Source organism: Vipera ursinii (genome assembly GCF_947247035.1).
Source record: "Vipera ursinii genome assembly, chromosome: 3".
Taxonomy (NCBI): Eukaryota; Metazoa; Chordata; class Lepidosauria; order Squamata; family Viperidae; genus Vipera; species Vipera ursinii.
In genome coordinates this window covers 121,821,554-121,845,825 of record NC_139516.1, presented here as the reverse complement: position 1 = coordinate 121,845,825, position 24,272 = coordinate 121,821,554, and the positions used below count along the sequence as shown (strand labels likewise).

Genomic DNA, 24,272 nt, shown 5'->3' with positions numbered 1-24,272 from the left:
AAGAGATTCTGAAGGAAAATAAAATTGCATTGTTACAAAATTTTATTTTTCTCTAAGAAACTTTGCTAATCATTTTAGGCAATAGAGTTGAAGAAAAAAGGTAATGGGTAAATAATTACAAAGTAATTATTCATATATTATTGATATTTTTGAGCTGTCCTATGCTTTGATTGATTGGGGAACTAAACATTTCTGTAAATTTATTCTAAAATTGCTTTGTCACAGGTCCTTGTTGCCACTATTGCATTTCTATTACCAAGTGCAGAACACTCTTCTGTGGAAAGTGATAAAAAGGTGTGTAATGATTAGATGCTTTCATTTTGTCTCAATATTGCATAGTTAACATGAAGAGCTAATGTTTAAATTGGGCAATTTGGCTTGTATGATTGATAATTGCTGTTTTGTGGGAAGAGAGCAAATTTCAGCTTTAGAGTTCAAATAGATGACCAGGAACAACTTTACTGCTGATGAGCGGTATTTGTTCATAGATTTTTCAGTTCATATTAGACATACCGTATATTTCCTGGTAAATTTCATTTTGTTAGACCAGGTTTTCCAACTTTCTAAGTCAGGGGTGTCAAACTGCCGGCCCATGGGCCGGATGCGTCATGCAGAAGCCACACCCACCCCATTGCCTGCAGTGTCACGTGACATCGCGAGTTTGACATGTCTGTTCTGGAACTAATTTTTGGACATTTTTCTGTTTTAGTTTATAGTTTCATTGTTACTTTGTTTATTGGATTGGTGCATGACATTGCCAGTGAAGATATTGTTGGAGCCTGTTTTTACTTCCAGTTTTGAAAATCATTATTCTTCTAAGACTTCATTGCTTAATTATATTTATAGGGTAAGCATGAATGATCATTCCTAAATATTTCACTTCCTAATACCTATGTATATGAATAGCAGCATACTGAATCAACAAAATTACAAAAAAGTCATAGTTTTGATGAACTATACCAGACTTTGTGTACAGCTCTCTGTACACCAGTTTTGTCATTAACACATGTGCTATGGACACTATAAATTCTGTTTTGATTGTTGTTGTATTACATACATTTTCAAATGTATCCCATTTATTTTCTATATTCTTAGTGTACTTTAAATGCAAAATAGAACAGGTTTTCAGCATCATTTCAGTACCCCATTTAAGATAGTGGCTATTTCCTTATATCTATATCTTCCATTTTAAAAAAATATTGTTTTAGGAATTACTCAAGTATTTTTAATTTCATGTTTAATTTAGTAGTATTCATAACACTTAGAAGCTCAGGTTAGAGTGATTTAACATCCCTAAAGTGCTTTCTCTTGAATAACTTTGTGGTATTTCATTTTATATATGTATATATATATATATATATATGTATTTGTTTATTGCAGATCCTGAACTGTTGTGTTTATGGTTCGAACCTGTACACACAGCAAAGCCAATATCTTTTAAGTCTTGCCGACCTCTCCAGTGAGTTCTATGATCCCTTTATGCCCCTAGGAAATGTTAGGAATTCTGAAGTGATTCCGGTTCAGTCTTCTGCAGACCTGAATAATTTGCTCACTGTTGCTGAAGGTAACAAATAATTTGAAAGATGTCGGTGGAGATTCTCAGTCATCCAGGTCATAGTTATCCGAAAGGTGCTTTTTCATGAGGCAACTTGACTTTCAAATTATTTATCCCATAGAAGCTGCTTGGATGAGAAGTGAAACGTCTTCAAAGAAAAACAAGAAAGTCCAGTTGCCTCATGAAAAAGCTTCTTTGAGATAAATAATTTGAAAGGGAACAGCACCTTTTACTTTTCATGGAAAAGAAAAATACATGTTTTACAAGAACTGAACCCTAATAAATGTAAGCATTATGTTTAAGATATGATAAATCTTTGGCAGCATGTCGGAGCATGCACTGATGCAAGTTGTTTCCACTTGACTTCTTTCTTTTCTGTCAACTACAATTTCTTGTTCACATTTCAAATCTTTCTTGAGGGCCAGAGAGTTCATGTAATACTTTTTCAAGGAGCTACAACAAGGCAAGGGGGAAGCCACCTTTTCAATAAGTATTACTTTTGGAACAGTTTGTATACTTAAGAATAAAATCCTGTACTGACGTATGCAAACAAGGGAAATCTAAGCATTCTTACATTATAACATTTGGCAAGAAAGTTTTATAGAGGGCTTCTCCAATAATAATCTAGGACCCAGTAATTTTACTTGTGTTTGTGCTAAGCTTCAAGGCTTATAATAACCAAGAAGAAAACTCAAGAATAATATTTCATAGTGACATTCAGTCTTTCCTCCAGGGACATTTGTACTTTACTAGAAAACTGCAGATGGTTCTTAGTGTGGTGTCAAAGCTCTGTTTAAAAAAAAATCAAAATATTATAGGATCATCAAATCTCCCTAGGTTTTGGCACTCTTTGTACAGGCCAGCGTGGTGTATTGGTTTAGATCAAGCTTAAATCCCTCCCTCACTGTAGAGCTCATTAAGTGACCTTTGCCAAGTCACTCACTCTCAGCCCAACCTAATTGGGGATAATCAGGGGGGAGGAGATTGCCATGCATGCCATCTTGAGCTCTCAGAGAAGAAAGTATAATAGAAAAATGTATGAATAAGTAATTAAGGCTTAAGGTGAGAACACCATGAGGTTTGTCAATCTTGTGAGATTTGAGTAATAAGTGTGTCTGTGTGTGTGGTTCACTTTTATTTATTTTATTTATTTATACTGGGAAGACACATGCAACATCCTATATACAACTGCTGCACTGCTCACTAATTTCTAGCTTATGCGGTGGTTTCCAACTATTTTTGATGATAATATCTGCATAAAAAGAAAAAAAATGGAAATAACGGGCTTCTCGCATCTCTGTAAATTTGAAGATTTTTTTTGTTTGTAACCAGACTTCATCAATGAAATTAAAACTGTTATCTGAAACAAATAACTGAAGTAATTTGGTTATTATTTTTATACAAATAAAATACATTCAGTATTTTAATAGATAAACTTATCATGTGTAAAAGATGCCATTACTTTGACAATTCACAGTACGGTTCATATATATTTTTCCTTATAAATATTAAGTACATATTAAATTTTTGCCACCTCATAAAGTTCATTTCTTTTTAGTGTTCTTTTGTGTCAGTGTATTTCTTTTTTAAAATAATCAGGTCTGTCAACTTTCCCTTCCCACAAATGCAGCTGAAATTGGTGCAATTTTTTTTCTACTCAGCTTTTAAAGTAAGCAATGGATAACTGGTATCTTAACAATTTGCTTACTAATCAATGTAGAGAGCCTGTAGTTAAAGAAGCAGCAGGGAGAGATGAATAGTTGATAGAATAACATTTCTATCTGAATTAATAAACTCTATGTGAAGCTGTTAGCCTCTATGCTATTTTATTTCTGATTTTAAAGGGACGGTCTAGAAATTATTACAGAGCAAATGGTTCACAAAACAGGAGTTTTTTATTTTATTTTAAAAGCAATTGTGCATTTTGATGTATTTGGGTATATAACTTTATATTTACATTTTTGCATGTTTGAGTATATGTCCCTTATAGACATGTACATATACTGCTTATATGAAAAAGGTTATATAGGATGACCTATTAAGGAATTTATCTGAATTTGGAATGTTTATATAAAAATGTTTATTGAAAAGTCAAAGACTACATGATTATATGGGTGCAGAATTTAAACAGGACAATTGGTATGCAGTAAAGGAAATATTGGTGGAAGGTAGATATTAAATTTACTGTGAATATTATAGTTAGGAAGAACTGGTGTGAGAATTCATTAGTTGGTATATTATCCAGTGTTGATCACCAAAGTGTATAATACATATTCAAAACACTGTTGGAAATATAAGAATCAGGTTTGATCATTATTTCCTATCTGGTGGCAATGTATAAAGCTCAACAGCTTTAGAAAATAGTTTATCATAAGTTTAAACAAATTATAAATACTTACTTGTGGTTTATTGCCAGTTCTTTTTCTTCTTAAGTATAATCAAACCTTAGATTCCCAGAGACTGTGGAAACTTGGCTTTATAGAGGATAAATACTGCTGGGATACTTTATGCTTTTCATTGAAAATTACATTCAATCCTGGCAGATTAAGTTTTATGCATCAACATCAGGTATAACTTTATATCTTAAAAGTAAGTCTGATACCAACTTTAACATGGAAACCAAATCTATAATTTTGCACATAGCCTAGTGGCAGGCCCAGCATAAGATTTTAGAACATTATTTTTTTTTATGACAGGCCATAAAGTTAAGGATGGACTTCTTCAATTTCTTGTTATTTCAACTACTTATTCTTATTACTTTGGCTGTTTTTGTCAAACTGACCTGCTTCTACTACTTCTTAAAGTGCCAAACAGTTCTATGATTATCTTTATATGTATCCCAGTGACTTGTAAGACCAACAGTGGATTCTTTCTTTCTTTCTTTCTTTCTTTCTTTCTTTCTTTCTTTCTTTCTTTCTTTCTTTCTTCCTTCCTTCCTTCCTTCCTTCCTTTTCTTTCTTTCCCCAACTCAAACATACTTTAGGTGACTCCAAGTGGCTCACAACATTAAAAATCACAATCTAAACATAAACAGCTACCCACTCACCCACATGGCAGAAGCAATATAATCAAATTTATCATTTGATTGGTTCCATCTCTATTTTTTTTTCTTATGTAAAGATTTTATAGAATATTAAAAGAAAAAAATATTTTGTATTTTGCAAAATTTTAATATATTTTCTTTTCCCTCATTTTTTACTGGTTTTTTTTTACTGTTTTTATTGTTCATGTATCTTTAAATAAATTTAAACAATAGTTTTAAAAAATGTTTATGTGCGTTCAGCTTTGCCTACAGGAAGGAAAGCAATTGGTTATCTCTTACTTGGAACAGAAAGATGGGAGGCAGTAGGGGAACTGCCCAATGGGATGATGCAGTAGACCAGGGGTCCTCAACCCCCCAGGCTACGACTCATTACCGGTCCATAGCGTGTTCAAAACTGGGCTGCCGGAGAGATGGGCAAGCACATGTGCATGAAGCTCCACTCACACTAGCGGAGGGCAAATGGAGCTTTGTGCATGAGTGCAAGTACCCTCCACACATGTGAATGGAGCTTCATGTTTGATTGTAAGTATCTGCCTCTCACACTATTGAAGCTTTCACACAGGCACAAGTACCCTCTGCTTGTGCACGAGCACAAGCACCCTCTGCTCACATGCAAAGCTACATTTGCACGAGCACAGGGCTTGCAAAAATGGAGCTGTACTCGCATGTGCACCTGCCACTGACGTGCTCCTGTGTTGGGCCAGGCCTCCAACCTGGAAAGGTTGGGGGCCGCTGCAGTAGACTTCAATCTGGACCACACACCTTGCATATTGTTGCCAAAAAGTCACAGCATCATATATAGGAGCAAATTAAACAGTTATTGCAGATGATTTGAAATAATTTGAAACAATAATCTGCCCCTGATCTTTTGATCTCTTACGTAGATTTATGAAAAACTGTCTCCTAATATTTCTTCAGTCTTAATTTATGGTTAAATAATGTGGCACCTTCACCTCCAAGTACCTTTATATTTGGAGCAAACCTGTCTCTAGTTTCAAATCCACAATTAAAATATCTTTAGGTTCTGTTCTTAAGATTGTATTACCGTATTAGTTAATTTCTTGTCAGACTGTACAGCTTGTACCTTTCTCATTTTAGAAACTTATAAAAATTGAAAATGTACCTTGTCCTAAGTTGCAAAATTGGGAAAGTTGTGTGTTTGTGTGTGTGTGTTTTTTTTTGTGTGTGTGTGTGTGCTTTATTTTTTTTAAAAAAAATTATAATATTGTTATGATTAACTATTTTCAGAAATGAAGCGGAGGAGCTTGGAGTTAATACCACTGACAGCACGAATGATTATGGCACATCTAGTTAACAATTTGGGCCATTATCCCCTGACTGAAGGTCCTGCTGTTCTACATAGTCTTATTAGTGAAAATCACAACAATTCTTGTATGGAATCTTCTGAACTCTCACCTGAAGTCTTCCGAAGCCCCAATTTACAAATCTTTGAATTTAATGAAAATGCTGTTATTTCTTACCTCCAGATACCTTCAAAAAGGGGGATGGGTGATGCATTGGAAGAATCTTTCTCAGAAGTAAGAGTAATTGTTAGGGATATCTCTGGAAAGTATTCATGGGATGGACAGTTGATGTATGGGCCATTGGCTGCATGTTCAGTAGATCAGAAGAACAGAACATTCTCCGTGATTATGGAAGAAAATATGCAGAACTTTGAGTCTCCAACTGACTTCATTCAGATAGATGATGGAGAAGATGATCTTGATAGGTTGCTAGAAAAGATTGGCCGTACCAGTCCTGAGTGTCTTTTACATCCACAAGTAAAATTAAATGAGCCATCCCCATCTCCATCTGGCATGAGTCATGCCCAAGCTATTGATATCATTGAAGCAATAACGCAGCAGAGTTGCATAGAAAATGAACATGCTCATGGATATTATCTGAATCATAATACAAAAAGCGAAAATCGGAAGATGCCAAGATCTACTCTGCTACAGTCACAATTTCATTTATGTAGACTTTTGCTAAATGGCTTAGGAATGAATTCTTGGGAAAAAAGGTAAGCATTCACAGTATTCTAAGAATTTTGAGGGTGGGGGCGGCAGGAAGGAACATTAGTGCCTTTCCCAATATTTGCTTTTTCTCACCAAATGGGGGAGAGCAATTTTTACTGAGTTAAGGGCCAACGTCTAAGTAGCATCCAAGGAGAAGAGGTCATTTTACCCTTGTTGTTTACATTCTCACTCTTTCTCTTTTAAGATAGCTCAATGTGTAGTTTCCTGGAGGTTCCTTATTCTTCCTTAGTAAACAGTTATCTTAGGTAATAATTATTTCTGAAGAAAGGAGAAAAGCTAAGCATTTTTTTAGCTTAGGAAAGGACCAAATCAGCCTCCTCTTCCAACTCAGTTTGTACAGTCAATGGAGGGAAATGGTTTATTTTTTATTTTTATTTTTTAAAAAGCTGCCTCCAAATGGTCAGGCACTCAGTATCTATTAGGAAAGTGGTAGGACTGCTCTCCCATCACTTGCAGTTTTATTGAGGAAATAGACATAGTTGGGCCCTTTCCAGAATTCCAATCAGAGATCATCTACTCCCTGTAAAAGAAAAAAGAAAAATCTATTCCCCTTTTGCAATTTAGCTCAACATAATTTGTCAGCTAAGTTTGTGGAGTTTTAAAGAGATCTGTGTACTACTACTTTTTATAATTATTCATTGTTGCTGTTGTTTTCTTTTTCTTTCTTTGGGTCCCTGGTCACCTATTTATTTTCTTGAGTTGTGCAGGAAACATTTTCCACCTTGGAATGATGTCCTGTCTTAAAAGAAGGGTTCTGTAGAACAGCTAAGGACCTGAGTGTCTAAAAGCAAAGTCTTTGGGACTAGTAATATGACTGCATTCAACTGGAGGGCCCAGTTTTTATACCTCTTTTTGAACAATCTAAATAAATTGCTTCTCGACAGCCAGTATCTAAGCCTTTCTGCCTACTAGAAGTTTGTAAACAAAGATCAGTTATTAATAGGCATTGATAGTTTGATCCCCTACAAACCTGTTTTGCTACCGTTACCACAACTTTGGACAATGAATTTCATAGTTTAACTGTATGCATCCCGACTCTGCATTTCACGGCAGTAAATTACAAATCGAAAAACGTACGTTCTTGAGACTGAGGGCCAATCTTGCTCTCTCAGTCTGCTTTGGGAAACAGATAGCTCCTCTCTCTGAGGAGGTTTTAAAGATTGGACTATTTAGTACTAAAAGGAATGCTGTCAGAAGGTGGAAAATGCCTCCTGGGTAATTTAAGAATAAAAATTAATAGTAAATCATTCTTCCCCTCCAATTTGATATTTTCTTGGCCTCCTTAATAAAGGACAGGGCACAGATCTGAGCAAACATTGCAAAAGTGGGAAATAAATTGCAATAATTAGTATAATTCAAGTGAGATTGCTACTTCTATCCATCTGGTTAAAGGGTGATAATAGGGGCTTCTAAATATAATATCAGTGCCTCTCCTGAATTTAGCTTGGCATAGCAGTTCAAACTAAATGGATTAAATTGTTATTAAAGGCAAACTAATGGGCCATGCTTAAGTTGCTGTTTACTAATTAAAATTCTGATATGAACTACAGTTGTCATTTCACTTCAGCATTCAGTATTTATGTGTACTACATTGGGGTGGGTAGGAAATAATAATTTTCCAACTTATTCTTCAATGGTAAAAAAATTCCCTAAACCAGTATGGTATAAAAAGGTATTTATTCAAAAACGATTACTCTGATTTCTAGCTCCTTGTAAGAATCAGAGTACCCCCAAAGTTAAATTGTCACATTTGAACTAGGTCACCACTAGCCATAATAAATCTTTAAACATAACTCAGTTTCAGAGGCATAGGCGCTGCCAATTTAGCCTTCTGCAGCAAAACAACAGTAACAACCCAATAATCTCTGATCTAAGAGTTTATACCATAAGATGTATGTTATTCTTTAAGTGTCACAATTTTCTTAATTGTTTGTATCATTTTCCAGATATCACCTAACTGAAAATTTGCTCATTTTTCCTTTCATATGAGAGAGAGAGAGAGAGAGAGAGAGAGAGAGAGAGAGAGAGAGAGAGAGAGAGAGAGAGAGAGAGAGAGAGAGAGAGAGAGAGAGAGAGAGAGAGAGACCATAAATACATACCCACACTTTTTTGGCAGGAAATATTTCAGTTTTAATGAATTTCCCTAATTGAAAGTTTATAGCTAAAATAGAAACTATAATTTGAAAATAGAAAATTTATGTACTACATAACATGTTTGGAGAAAAATCAGGTAACTAATACACTTCTATTCTGGCTAAGCTACATAAATAGTTATAGAAGATTATGACATAAATGGTCTCTAGATCCTGATAATAGACACAACTTTAATCCTGGTATTAAACACAAGTTAATAGGTTTTGGAGGGAGGGATTATTGGGAACCAAAACCAGTCAGAAAAGGTTTGAGGGTAGTATCTAAATATACCAGTTTGTTAGTTACAAAATATATCAGTTATGTATTATGAGATATTCTACCATAATTTTATTTTACTTATTTTAGAAAAAGTTTTAATATTTTGAAGAAAAATTCCAAATTATTGAGAGAGCTGAAAAATTTAGACTCTAGACAATGGTAAGTTAAACATTTTAATTATTTACAAGTCGTGAATATGCTTAAGAGTATCGGTTGCAATATTATTTAATGTTGTTTTCTAAAAATAGGTATCTTATTCTTTCTGTATAATTACAAAATGTAAATCCATCATTATAAACAAATTCCATAATACAAACCCATATTGGTCTTGAACATACATAAATAAAATTTCCTTATCCACACAAATTTGACCCTTGGACAGTTTTGCATTGGTGTTGCTTACAAGTACTGTAGTCCTTGACTTACGACTGTAATTGAGCCTGGAATTATGGCCTTAAGTCATGCCAGTTGTTAAGCAAGTGAGCATGTGACTGTGCCTGATTTTATGACCTTTTTGCAGTGGTCATTAAGTGAATGCCATAGTCATTAAGCGAATATAACAGTCATTAAGTGAACCCATTGTCTACAACTGCAACCCTGTGCAAAAAACCTGCATTGTCCAGGTTTGTTTTTTTTTTTTTTTTTGTAAACTGCAAGTAAACAGTATTCCAGCAAAAAATATTGTAAATCATCATATGATAAAATAAAAAGGACAAAATTAATGTGATTATATATTTAGTTTGTATAATCAGTACTCAGTAGACATATATTTGAATCATTGTAATGCTTTATTTCAGAATGTTGGGAAACAAACTTGCAATTTTTTAATGGATGGTTTGAAGTGATCTTTTGTTGACATATCTAGCCAAGATTAAAATAATGCCAAATGAAGTAGAATTCAGTAGTTGTAGGAATACTTTGTAACATTACATTTCATAGCTTGCACACATGGGAAATTCACAAAAGGAAAATAGATAGTAAGAGAAAAAAGTAATGTGAGCTCCAGAGGGTCAGTTTAATGAGTAGAAGAGAAGAATACAGCCCACGTAGGAAGATATGTTTAATTTTTTAAAAAAATTGTTTGTTTTTAAGATAAGAAAAATGTGGACTGCCAAGAACTAAAGTTGAGGGGTATATAGTTTGTTCACTTGTCAACAAAATTATAGCTTCTTGTATTGTTAATGGAATTACTGATAATGACTTCATTTTTTCCAGAATAAATAAGAATGAGTTTGTACGTGGGAGTAAACTGAGTTTAAAAAAAAAACAGTGAAAAGAGAAGTGATGTTTTGTTTAGAAAAATTACGTGTGTAGCATCCTAGGTCTCGTTGCCTTATTCTATTCTCAGAAGAGCTTCCATTTAAAATATATTCTGTGCTGGCATTATTGGTTGCCACCCAACAAGATAGCAAGCTAGACAGTTCCTCTTCTTCCCCATCAGAAGACACATCCAAAGGGTCACAAGTATAGGGCAATGCTAGTTGTGAAATCTGAAAGGATACAAGTATATCAAACCTAATCTATTCTGCTTCCATTCCCCCATCCACCTATCTTGCCCATCTATGCCCTTTTGGCCCCCCTCTTTTTCCTGGTGCTGTTGAGGCCAGCCCGGCTTGGCTGCTGGCACTGACTTCAAGCACAAAATAAATGCACAAAGCATCTTAAAGGGACTGCACACACAAGAATGTCACTTTATGTGCCACGGTGCTGAGCTGAAAGGGGCCGGCTTTGCATAGCAAAGAAGGAAAAAAAGGCACCATGCAGTGGTTTATGGCTACACTTATGACAGCAATCCCCATCTCAGTGGTGGTCATAAGTCAAGGCCAATCTGTAAAAGTAATATTGTTCACTCTTACAAACAAAGAAAATGTGTAGGTAATGCATTCCAAAAGCAAACTGCAGAGTTTACAAAACAGCAATTCCCAACCTAACATTTGCTGGGAAACAAACTGTGCCAAGCGTAACATTCCAGAACATTCTGTCTTGCCTGGCAGATAACTTCCTGCTTCAGAAAATGGAGGAAAATACTATTCTTGACTAGATATTAATCAATAGACAAGATTTAATTGAGAAAGTGGAACAGGGGAGAAGAAGACCATGTTATTCTTGATTTTAAGGAAGACTGAAATTGAAGCAAGCATATAACGTGGACTTAAAACAAGCTAGAGAAAGCATGCAGAGGATGACTTCTGGAACTATTTCCAAAGTGGTTGTGCTCTAGGTCACATGACAGGGAAAGAGGAGGGCCTTAAAATAAAACAATCAGCAACATTCTGAGCCTCTGCCTGTCTGCCTCTCTAACATAACAGGTAGTCCTTGCTTAACGACTATTTGTTCAACGGCCCCTCAAAGTTACGTGGTGCTAAATGATGGCACTTATCCCTGGTCCCCAATTGCAACCATTGCAGCACCTTAATGATTTAATATTTTTTAAATTGGGTTTTAACTTTTGTATGATGGATTTTTAACTCCCTGTAAACCGCCCTGAGTCCTCAGGGAAACGGCGGTATATAAATGCAATAAAATAAATAAATAAATAAATGTGATCAAAATTCAGGTGCTCAGCAGCCTGCCAACACTTATGACCATAAAGTGCTTAAGTTCCCCCACTCACCTATCTCTTGCCCATCTCTGTCGTTGTGGCTGCCCTGCAAGGTGTCATTCTTTGGCGGCAGTGCTGGGGTTGAAGATTGAGCAGCAGGAGGAACATGGTGAAGGTCAGCTGTGCGTGGCAGAACCTGTGGAGCATAGAGTGATGGAGGCAGCTGGCACTGGGATGGCTGACCACCAGTGCAGGGCTTGAGACAACCCTGAGTGGCATTGGAGTGGCACTGCAGCTAAAGTAGAGGTCTGGGGACAATGGCAGATGGCTGATACCGTTGAAGGCCCCAAGCCTCTACTGCAACCTCAGTGCTGCTGCCATTGAGACGTGACCAAGCTGGGAATGGCTTGGATCAGGATAGGTCCTCACCTTACAACCAGTGGGATTTGATTAACAATGCAACAGGGATTATTAGGAACGCTATTGCTAAGCAATGCAGTCATGTGACATTGTTTTACGACTGCATCACTTAGCGACACTAATTCCAAACCCAATTGCTGTCATAACTCAATGATTACCTATATGGTAGAATTTGTTGTAGAATTTTTTTTCCTCTGCAGCTCCCAGTTGGATCTTTCTTTTTCCAGTTTCTCCCTCCACACCAAATTTGGTTAGTTTGGTTTGGTTTTAGAGAATTGTTCTGCCACTGTTAAGACCAAATTCCAAGTTGTTTAATTTATTTCTAACATTTTGCTGGGTTGGAAAGAATAACAATAGATTTTAATAAATTCAGAGAATGATAAAAGGGTCACATAGCAAGATAACTAATAGGAAGGAGATTAGAGATGGGGGAAATTTTCTAAAGAATGAGGTACTGAAAACATCATTGTAAACAATTCCAATAAAAAGCATAAATTATACAAAACAAAAGAAGCCAGTATAGCTACATAAAAAACTTAGTGAAGATGTTAGAACAAAAAGGGGATATCTGGCTTATTATCTTGCAAAAAACGGTTTTGAAGTACTATTTGATTGCAAACTGAATATAAGCCAGAAGTATGATGGGGTACAAGCTTTTCCAAATAAATGAAAGTAATTGTTCTGTTCTGTTCTGCTTTGGTTAGACCCCACCTCAAGTACTGAATCCATTTGCTTGCACTTCATTTTAAGATTTCAAAGTGTCAGAAAAGGCCAGTGCAGATGATCTGAAAACTAAGCTCTCTGAGAATATATTAAAAGAACCAAATATGTTTAGTCTTGAGAAATGATAATTTAAGGGGGAAACAATAATTCTTAAAAAGAAAGTCGGGATATTTGTGGGGATGGGGGTGATCTGTTCTACAACATATAGTATAAGGACTGTAACACCCGCTGTGTAGGGCAAACAGACAGAAGACTAACAAAGTACATCTATGAACATCAACTAGCAGTCAAAAGGCAGAATACAAACTTCTTAATCTTGCAATACATGGACATACCCTTAATTTCAACTGGAAAATTGTGAGCATCCTAGACCAAGCCAAATCCAAAAATGATAGATAATTCCCCGAAGCTTGTTATTCAGACAAATCAGCCATCTATAATCACTTGGAGATAAACTTACATATACATACTATTCAAAAGAAACAATAAAAAAATTTAAGAAGAAAACAAAAAGACCACAACACATCCTATAACCAGGAACTTATACTCAGATAAGCAGTAACCTTAAGCAAAACAAGCCATTCTGTTGCTGGGCCATGTGGCATGCATGACCCTGGAAGCAGCTGCCATTTTCCAAGCAACCACAATTCAGTGTTTCCGGGACTGCACCATGTGGCCCAGCCACAAAGCAGCTTACTTTGCTTCCTTGACCAAAGCCCTGCGACATTCCACAGCAGTGCAGAATGCTATGATACACTGCAGAATATTGAGGAGCTCACATTAAGGACACATTGCTGAGCCACGTGACATGGATTTGGTAGCAACCACAATTTAATGTGGCTGCTCAGAAAATGGTGATCGCTTCTTCTGGGACTCGAGTACACAGCCCAGCAACAGAGCGGCTTTCCCTAACCTGAACCCCAGAGCTTTGGAGATCTTCAGTAGATGAAGAACAGGTGTGGGGCCCAGTGTAATGGGAAACAAGCCCAAGGCCTGAGGGGACCCAGGAGGACGGAGGGAAATAGACGGAGGGACACCACAGCGTCCCTGCATTTTAGTCACAAGAGCTAACCACCACAGGGGCGCTGCAGCAACCATAACTTCAGCACCGTATCGTAAGTAACTTGTGGGAGGTCCACTGTAACTTCGAATAGTCACTAAGCAACCATTCAGAAGTCAAAGGCTACTTGTACCGCACTGTTCTTTTATATGAGTTTATCATACTAACTTTTATTTGACTAGAACACATTTGAAAGTGTAAATATGAAATTGAAGGAGGAATGTTAGAAAGATGGAAAAACTGACGGCAAAAAAAAAAAAAAGACCTAGCGGTCTAATGAGCCTGCCCTTTGAATTTATTTTTTGTTTTCTTTTTAATGTATTTGGGGTTTTTTTTAACTTATTTTAATGTTTTATTTATTTATTTTTAATTTTTGTCGGAGGGTGGACATGGGCTTCTCCCAAATATGTTTAAATTCAATTTAATGTTCATAGCTTAAGACCAGAATTTATACTATGATGAAAGTGATACGTTTGGAATATAGCAATCAAATCATAACACATGAAACTAAACTTTCACCGAAAATTCCAGCGAGCCATAAATTTCCACCTTTACAACCTGAAATGAAAATATTAGCATCAGAACTAATAAGGTGACTGGATTTACAGAAGAGAATTATGTTCAAAACCTTGTACAAATTCACATTTTGTTTTACTGTGGTGACCATCGTGAATCCCTTCCCACCAGCTATTATTTTCTATGACAGTGCCTTGGACATTGTTCCCAAATGTTCCTGGAAAGAAGTGGCAGTTTGAGGGCAATATTTAAGGTTTTAAGGTTTTATTTAATTTGTATACCGCCCTTCTCCCTAGGGACTCAGGGCGGTTCACAGGGCATATATAAATTACGATACAAAAGTTAAAATAAGATTAAACCAATGCCCAAATAAAAAAACAATAATACAATAATAAAAACAACAATTTTAAAAGCCCATATTCCCCCATCAGGCCAGACCAGCTAATTCGAATAAGTGGGTCTTCAGGCCGCGACGGAAGGTTCGGAGGTCTGATGTCATCCGGAGCTCCACCGGCAGTTGATTCCATAGTGCCGGAGCGCCCACAGAGAAGGCCCTCCCCTTGGGGGCCACCAGTCGGCATTCCCTTACCGGAGGCACCCTGAGGAGGCCCTCTCTGTGGGAACGCACAGGGCGGAGGGGAGTTGACGCCGGCAGCAGGTGGTCCCTGAGGTAACCCGGACCCATGCCATGTAAGGACTTAAAGATCATAACCAAGACTTCTTGGTGGGAAAGAGCATCAGAGTAGAAACCAGGATGCCATGAGTTCTAGTCCCACCTCAGGAATAAAGCCATCTGGGTGATGCTGGGCCAGTCACTCACTCTCAGTTCTAGGAAGCAGGCAGTGGCAAACCCTTTCCAAAAACCTTTGCCGAGAAAACTGCAGGGACTTGTTCGTGCAATTGTCGGGAGTCAACACTGATTCAGAGGCACTTAAACAACAACAACAAAAAAAGAAAAGTAGTGCAAGTAGCAAAGGACAGCCATCAAAATAATTAATTACTCTTGATGGTTCTTCCCGTCTCTAAAAATTGCCCCCATTTGTATTTTACACATTCCTTTTTTTATGTATACTGCATATTTTTAATTACACATTCTTCATTATTTCTGTTTAAATCTACTTTAGTAACTCTTCAGAATAGAACTACATAAAGGTAGCACAATATTTTTTTTTGTTTCTTTTTGCAGTCGTGAAACTCACAAGATTGCAGTAGTTTACATTGCTGAAGGACAAGAAGATAAATGTTCAATATTGTCCAATCCTCAAGGAAGCCAAGCATATGAAGATTTTATTGCCGGATTGGGTTGGGAGGTAAATATTACCCCAGTGTCTTGTTTCAATTAATAATATTAATTGTGGTAGTGGAATCTTTGAGCTGGTGATAGTAATTTCTCCACATTTTAGATTAACTGTCCAATTTAATGCAACTCTCACATATTGCATGTTCCCAGCAGACATGTACCATCACTTAGGTTAGTACTTAGGAAAGCTAATCCTATAATTTTTCTTTACTAGGAACATCCATAAACCTCAACATAATGTCTATTGTGTTACCAAATAATATAGTACCAATGGCTACTGCAAGAATTTTGGCTCTGAGCACTTAAGTTACCCTAATTCAGAAAAATCTAACATAAAATGTTCATAAGGAGAACTTTATGCACCCTTCTGGATACTCTTCAACCATTAGTTAATGTACTGGTAGTCCCTGACTTAAGACCTCATTATTAAGTTGTCACTGAAACCATTTATTTTTCTAATACATCTGAATAGTGTAGCATCTTTGATAATATGACGTATGATATCTGTGGTATATTTTACATCTAATCTGAAGTGATCGTGGTGGGAATACTTATAAAACAAACCGATTTAGGTGCCTAGTGCTATGTGTTTTACTTTAATGTTACTTTAAGCTTTGTGATTGCTGTTATTTTATTGTAGGGTCTTGTTTTATACCTAACCCTAACCCTAACCCTAATGAAGACTGAGATATATGCCACCAGAGTGGACTTCATTTAGAATGGCGTATAAGCTAAAATAACCAAAACAAAACATTAATTTTAAGTTTGTTTAGTAAAAATGTTCCAGTAAATTCAGAGGATATTTCCTTTATCTTTGTTTAGAATTGCAGCTTAATATCTTTATTTTTTGTTTGATTAAGGTTGATCTTTCAACTCACTGCGGGTTTATGGGTGGCCTTCAACGTAACGGTAGCACAGGACAAACAGCCCCCTATTATGCTACTTCAACTATAGAAGTAATTTTTCATGTATCTACACGGATGCCGTTTGACTCAGACGACTCACTGACCAAAAAGGTAAAATATAAAGCTAAATATCAAACAATATAATCCATATTATCTTTTCAGAAATGCCTGTTGCCTCCTGTTAGCAGCATGATTATTTATTGTGTTTGGGGGTTTTGTGATGTAATTTTATTAAAAGATTACAATTACAATCACTCGCTTGCTTTGTTATTTGCATAACCCTTTTAATTATTAGGACATCACCTGGCTTGTTTTGTATGTCCAATGTAGCATCTTTTTCCACGTCGTTCTTGTGACCTTATCATTTTCAAATCCACTTTGAAATCAGTCTTGATATTGTATGCTAGAAGTTGTTCCTCTTCTATAACATCTTTTAATAGTCTATCTATAGAGGCAGACACTTTTAATATTTATAGGGTAGGTTTGGTTTTATATAAATTTGTATGTTTTAATCTCTTGTTAAAAAAATAGACATTTTAAAATTGCTTCTCTATTTAACAATGTATTTTGCCTCTTCAGCTATTTAGGTGATACTTGTATTCCTGCTACTATCATTCCCCCTTGCTTTTAATTTGCCATTGTAAGGAGAAAGCTGAATAACTTGCTTAGCTGACAAACTCAATAGCGTGACAGAAGGTCATACCACCTGCTGCCCAGAAAAACTGCCTATAAATATGACCAATCTGTGGCAGGCAGTATAATTTTTGACCCACGGTGTAAGACAGATGTCATAGAAATATTTAATAAGAGAGTGTTTTTTGTGTGTGAATTAGTTGCCCCTGCACATGACATCTAAAATAAGTATCATAAGTTTGACAACTACTCAGGAATATTAATAGTTGATTTTAAATAAAACAATTAAAGACATGTTTTCTTAATACCAGCCAGCACGACAACTCTGTTTTCTATTTTCTTTATAGTCTAGTGGGGAAAAAAAACAACAGTAAAGTAATTGCAATTGCCGACAGATTTGTGAAATAACCATTTGATGGTATTTTTGGTCTCAAGGATTTGTATAGGTTTTTTTTTTCATTTTTGTTTTCAATCCAGTCATCTTGTAACCATAATGGAGATGCATGCACTGCAGCTGACTAACAGCTCCTTGTCAAAATTGTATGTAGCTTTTTTATTTTAAAAAAAATCAATTAGTGACAGAAAGCCGCTCAGTTGAGAAACACAGCTATCCCCCCCACCCACCCCCCCATGAACTTTTGCTCCTTTACTCAAGAAATTCATTAGTTATAGCTAGATTAGATTTTTAGCAGCTAATCTAACTGCTGTAGGGGTTTCCAAAGTGGAGACAGAGCTGCGCTATTGGATTTGTTCAATTCATTTGACTCCAGGACTATAATTGCACTTATGTCTTACAAGGCTTTTTATAGCCTAAGGCTGGCTGGCAGCAGAAAACAAATTGGCAGTGAATACAGTAAGAGTGAAAGGGAATGAAAGGCACACATTATCAGTCTCCAGGCAGCACTGTTCTGGCAGGAAGTTTCTTGGTTAATTTACAAATAAAACTTCGATTTTAGGATGGGCACTCTGTCAGGAAAACAATGGGGATGTCAGGACGGGCTATTACTCAGTAAAAGTAGCAGCCATGCCTAACCCTAGCAGAAGTTCTTCAATCATGCAGACAACTCCTTTCTGAAGCCAGCTGGCTCCATAATACAATTAGTAGGGAAAAGAGGTCAGACTATTAGGTGTCTATACCATGACCACAGTCAGCATTAGTGTGTAAGCCTGGCAGACAAGGAGAATAGCTAAAGAACCTTTATCACTATTTATTAAGCAGTCGTTGCAGAATGACACATAGACTTGCATGCCCAAACATGCAATTCTTGTTAAAAGGCTTGAAAAAATAGCAAATGTTCAAAAACTACAGGGTATCTTCTTATGCAAATACATTCAAGAAATGTAACAATACTGGACAGGGTTGATAGCAGAATTTAACTTGGAGGCTTTACTAACTTTTGTCCTTTGAAGATGTCCTTCTATTTGGGATCATTTTAAAATATGGATCCCGTTTCTAATTTTAATTTCTGCCTTCCAGAACTCAATACCTATTATCAAAAATTGAGACTTGCTTTTTAAACCCTTGGTATTTTAATGCACACACAGAAAATGTTTATATATCGTCTGTAACTTATTATAAACAAACAGTGTTTTAAGTTAGTTTATTTCCAGTATAAGCATTTGTTGCTTTCTTAAATATTAACAGCTTGGGCCATTTTTAATACAGGTAATCCTTGATTTAGGCAGTTTAGCAACCATTTGAAGTTACAATGGCCTTGTAAAGGGTGCTTGACGGCCCATGATGCATTTTCAGCCATCATAGAGTGGTCATATGATCATGATCCGGGTGCTTGATAATCTTTTCTCACAACCAGTTTCCAAACGCCCGTCTGATGACCTTTTTCAATCTTCTCTCTCCCAGCTTTCCCAGAAAGTTAGTGGGGAGAAGAACAGGGAAAGTTGCAAGCTGCTGCCACCTGCCATGAAAGTAAGATACCGCCCTGGCAGGTAGCCATTTGAGAGTGAAAGACTACAGAAACGGAACTCAGGTCTCAAGAGAGCTGAGCTCTGTTTCTCAGGCCTTCAAAGGAGTTGTCCACCCATGAACTCCTCTAAAGGGCAGCAGAAACTAAAGTTGCAGGAAAGAGCTCCTGTTCCTGCAGCCTGCCAGAGCCGTTCTCTTCCACACATTGGGGGGAGGGGGGGGTAACTCCTCTGTAAGGCTGCAGAAATGGAAGCCAGATCCCAAAGATCCCAGCACCATTTCTGCAGCCCATCAGAGCAGTTCCTTTCCATGCACAGAGGAGAGCTGAACTCCTTGGCATGCAAGTTCTTTCGCTTGGCCCCCTTAATGACCCAGGAGGTTGTTTGGTGGCTGCAACCAGGAGGACCAGGATTGCAGTCGTTGAGTTAAACAGTCATTGGGGGGGTGCCTAGTGACCACTTTGCTGAATGACTGACATTCCAGTCCCAATTGTGGTTCTAAGTTGAGGACTCCCTGTGGTAACTTTACATACTTAACAGAGCAATAAGCACTGAAATTTTTATACACACGGGAAAAACTCAGGAGCAAGAAATTGTCTTGTATACTGTTTGGCAATGCTGGGCTAAGAAATTCTGTTTTTTCTATTACCTTTCTTTGTGACTTTTGGTTTCTACTGTTAAAATTACAGCAGTAATCTGAGATTTAATGGGTGCTATAATTATGCCTTTTAATATCTCGCAAAATGGTTTTGTAGATGTGGGTATAATTGAGGCATAATTAGTTAATAATTGAATATTGATTGTAGTTTTTTTTTTACTTGCTGTTGTGCAGGGCTATATATGATTACTCCCATTGTGTTTAATAAGACTAATTTTAAGTAAGTGAAAATCAGATTGCAGCTGCTTAAATAAATAAATAAGTAAGTAAGTAAGTAAGTAATTTATTTTCAGAAAGAACACAACTTTCATTTTAATCTAAGTCTTATAGAACACCGGTTTTGCTACAGCTTTTGAAATTGTAAACTGTTTCTGTAATATTCAGATTGTTAACTTCATCTTAGATTAACTGAATATAGTTATTAAAAATTGAATGAAAATTACTGAATTGCAGTGGATACAAAGCATATCTCTTGTTAATTCCTTCCATTTTGTTGATTTTCTAGTCATTATATTATTACTCATTTATCACATAATAAACCACGTAAGGTCCCATAATGTTTGAAAGAAGAAAGTTATTTAACAGAGAGAAAATATTTTTATATAATTTTTCTCATGAAGCAGGGGTGTCAAACCAGGAGTGTCAAACTCACATCGTCACATGACGTGTTGCAACGTATCGCGACTTGTTTGCCATTGCCGTCAATGGGGTAGGCGTAGTTTCACTATGATGCATCTGGCCTGCAGGCCGGCAGTTTGACACCCCTGAGATACACTGTTGGCATTGTAATTTCATTCCTATATCCTGGTTCCTCAAAGTCTTCTGTCATTCTGATTAATAGCAAATCCATTTGCTGTTACAGCTTCGTCACTTGGGAAATGATGAAGTTCATGTTATCTGGTCTGAACACACCAGAAATTATCGCAGGGGCATTATACCAACAGATTTTGGAGATGTTTTAATTATTATTTATCCAATGAGGAATCGTATGTTCTACATCGAGATTATGAAGAAACAACAGGTAGGTGCTGAAGTTCAATACAACATGGTCAGGTTCTTATAATAGTAGAATCATTCATAATGCTAAAGAAAACTGATTTTTAAAATTTTTTTTTTCCTTAAGGAAATGAAAAATGTAATGTTAAGTAGCCTGCTTATATTTATGAATGGAGGTTAATTTATTTAATTACTGACAGATGTGTAACTTGTACCTCTTTAGTAACTTAGCAGAAAAAAGTATATGTGTTATACACATATACATACACACACATTCATTCATTCATTTATTACAAGGACATTCAGGAACTGTAGAAAAATGAGAGAAAATAAAAGAAAGTTACTTCCTTTAATGCGCAAATACAACTTCAAAATGTACAAAAAAATAAGTTCAACATTTAAATTTTAAGTTAATATAATATTTAATAATATTAAATATTTAAATGATATTTAAAAGAATAACTGCTTTCTCACCACCACCACCACCAAGATGGATCCAAAGCAACTACAAAAGTAAAATCAGATAAAAATCAAAAGTGGAAAAGTTAGGTTTGATGTTGAATTGAGTTTGAAATGATATTGAATTCTTTCTGTACTTGAAACTAACATTGATATAATCTCAGGGTATTTTGTTACATTTATGCTAGTATTGATGCATGGTATTTTTTCATTGCCTTTATACTGTACTTCTTGAAAACATTCTTACTATTGTTGTAAGTACTATAACTAAATCAAATATTGCCTTCTAGCTGTGTTGGTTTTCAGCTCCTGTAATTGACAAGCCACTTTATAATTCCCCAGAAAAGAAACGATCCTTCAGAATAAGATATTTGGGGTTGCTTTATACCCTCTTTCTCAGGAATCCTCCTGCATAGCAAGACATTTCCCACTGCTTGTTGTGAGCCACCCTTCAGATAGTGAGCACAGAATATACTCTCTAGAGCAGACATGTCAAACTCACGATATCACGTGACATTGCACAACGTATCAGGATGGTTTTGCCATTGCCTGCAATGGGGTGGGCATGGCTTCTGCATGACGCATCCAGCCCACGGGCTGGCAGTTTGACACCCCTGCTCTAGATAGACCATCTTTCTGAGATAAAAACATCAGACCTCTTTAGCAAATTTCTATATTCTAATTGGAATTGGGGTACTTGAACCAATAATGATTTTTGTGAATTTATCTTGCTCTTTTTCCTTACTCCATTGAAAAAAAATTTGTCCTGGTCTTCTAATTTAACTGGGAACCATGTATCTGAGGAATTATTAGCTTCTATTTTTAGTTGCCTGTATTTTTAAGTCACCTGTACTTTTAAGTCATCATCAGCAAGTTTTTCCCCATGTTCTCCCACCAAGAGATGAAACCTGCATGTGGAACATTCCTTCTGTTCATTCTGATAACTTCCAAGCCACAAGTAAATATCTTATTTCCACAGGCTGTTTTGTTGATGGGTTATCCATTGATAGTTTTTGTCTTTGATACATTTTTCTGTAAGTACAGTTTCTGTCAGAACCCATTCCTATTTCATTTCATTTCTATCTGTCTTCTTTGATCTAAAAACAAATCCCACCTTTCCCTGGATTCTGCCATACTCCCAAGGGGGAGGGGGGAATGTGCCTGCAGGGTTATTACTTTCACTTCCTCTATTCGCTACAATGTAATTCTTTACCTTGTTTATTGGGTCTGTATCCTCAACCCGCCCACTGAAATGTAACAACTTGTTTCCCTCATTATCTCTCTCTCTCTGAACTCTCTCTTTTAAACTGTCAGTTAGAACAAAGGAGGAAATAAGGAATGTAACCTCAGTGCCTGGTTTATGTCTACACTCTCAGAGGAAGGTGTTAAGAAGCCGCCGATCCTTGCTGCATGAGCTGGAGATGGGCCGATGTTATCTGCCCGTTTCTCACAATGGACTTAACACTTGGGGATTGGCCATCCCACGTCAGGCGGTCGATCTATGGGGTGGGGTCTTGCTTGGGGATACTATAATCTACTGCGATGCACGGGAAATCTCAGATCCTGTCTATTATGCCTGCTATCAACTACTCTTAATAAAAGTTCCTATTTGAAGAAATTGTTTCCAAGAGTTCTGCTTACTTAAGATGTGGAGTTGAAGTGGGTCCTGACAATTTCTCTATTTTTAATTTAGTATGCATTATTCCTATATATCATGCTTTTGATACTTTGTTGAAAACTGTCCTGATAATATGCTTGAAGAGATGTAAAGTCGTCCTTAAAAACCAAAAATAAGTAAAGCACAGAACCAATAACAATGAAGCAAAGTTAAGATAGTCAGATAGCACCCTGGATAGCTCCCTACAAAGGTTAGACTGGTCTAACAAACAAAATCTAAAGCATCAACTGCAGCTTGTGTGATTAAATCTGCTATGGCAGGAGAAAGATACAGGCTGTTTCAGTAATTGCAAATGCCAACATAGAGAAGTGACGGTTCTGTTGGAGCTTCCAGGGTTGAGAAAGTTCTAACTTCTTAGGCCACAGTTGTGTAAAGTTAAATAGTTTTTCTTCTATTAGAGCTTCTGGGATAGATAGATAGATAGAGGGCACATATCATTATTTCCTCAGTGCATAGACATGTTCCTCAGAGTTAAAGCCGTAGGTGGTTTTTTTTAATCATAAATGCTTAGAAATATTTCCAAAATGAATTTAAATTTTAAAGTATTGTTTATGTGGTTGACATTGACTTGATGGCATCTAATCAATATATGCTGAAGATATACTGGAAAGTGAAGTCAAATTAAGAAATTAAAATGCAAAACATATAATGGAGATGTGTGATTTAACTTGACGAAACCCCAACTGTTGGAACAAAAAAGCCAGCGAAAATTCTAAGAAGTGGCTTCAGGGCCATGTGTCTAAGATAGTACTGGTAATATTCTCACTTCTTTGATGTTGAGGTGAAAGGATGCTATCATTACTGTGGCTGTAGAGGACCAGATATAGTTGATGAAAATGGAGATTGGGCTGTCTAGCTAGGCCTCCTGTAGTTAAGGATAGCAGAAATGAGAGCTTAAGATTAAAGTTTCTGGCATCATATCTTCCATAGAAAACACAGGGCAATCAAAGCCTTGGTCACAAAATAAACAGGGCTGGTTTAAGAAGAGATGTGAAGTATCTTTGATTTGTTATTAAAAAAAACTAGACAATCCATGCCCTGCTGGGTCATTGTTTCAGAAATATTTCCTTATTTAAACAGAGAAACAGAATGACAAGGGCAGGCAGGAGAAGCAGGAACAAATTCTGACTTGCTACTGGCTTCTCCATTGAGTTTCCTTGTGGGAATCTGGCAGGGAGAATTAAAAATCTATGCGCTTGCCTACCTTCCTCTCCTGACATTTAGGTGCTTACAGGCTGCCTTATCTGTAAGTAAGCAGCCCGTTTAATCCACCCAAAATGCATATACCTCTTCAAAATCGTTTATGACACCCCCTCCCAATCCATGAAATAAGTGAAGGGGAGGGAGGAGACATCAATGTTTCTTAGTTGTGGCCCTATAGTATGAGATGGCCTCCCCCCTGAACTTAGAATG

General features: G+C 36.5%; 1 protein-coding gene across 1 annotated transcript in view; it reads left to right on the top strand.

Moving 5' to 3' along the window:
* Window positions 1-24,272, top strand: part of RALGAPA2 (Ral GTPase activating protein catalytic subunit alpha 2) — a 192,220-nt gene that overhangs the window by 107,828 nt on the left and 60,120 nt on the right. Inside the window, exons 29-36 of the mRNA XM_083358327.1 lie at window positions 226-294; window positions 710-847; window positions 1,381-1,564; window positions 5,847-6,618; window positions 9,134-9,205; window positions 15,494-15,617; window positions 16,468-16,623; window positions 20,589-20,747. Of these exons, the coding sequence (XP_083214453.1) occupies window positions 226-294; window positions 710-847; window positions 1,381-1,564; window positions 5,847-6,618; window positions 9,134-9,205; window positions 15,494-15,617; window positions 16,468-16,623; window positions 20,589-20,747 (1,674 nt within the window). The remainder of the gene's footprint in view (window positions 1-225; window positions 295-709; window positions 848-1,380; window positions 1,565-5,846; window positions 6,619-9,133; window positions 9,206-15,493; window positions 15,618-16,467; window positions 16,624-20,588; window positions 20,748-24,272) is intronic.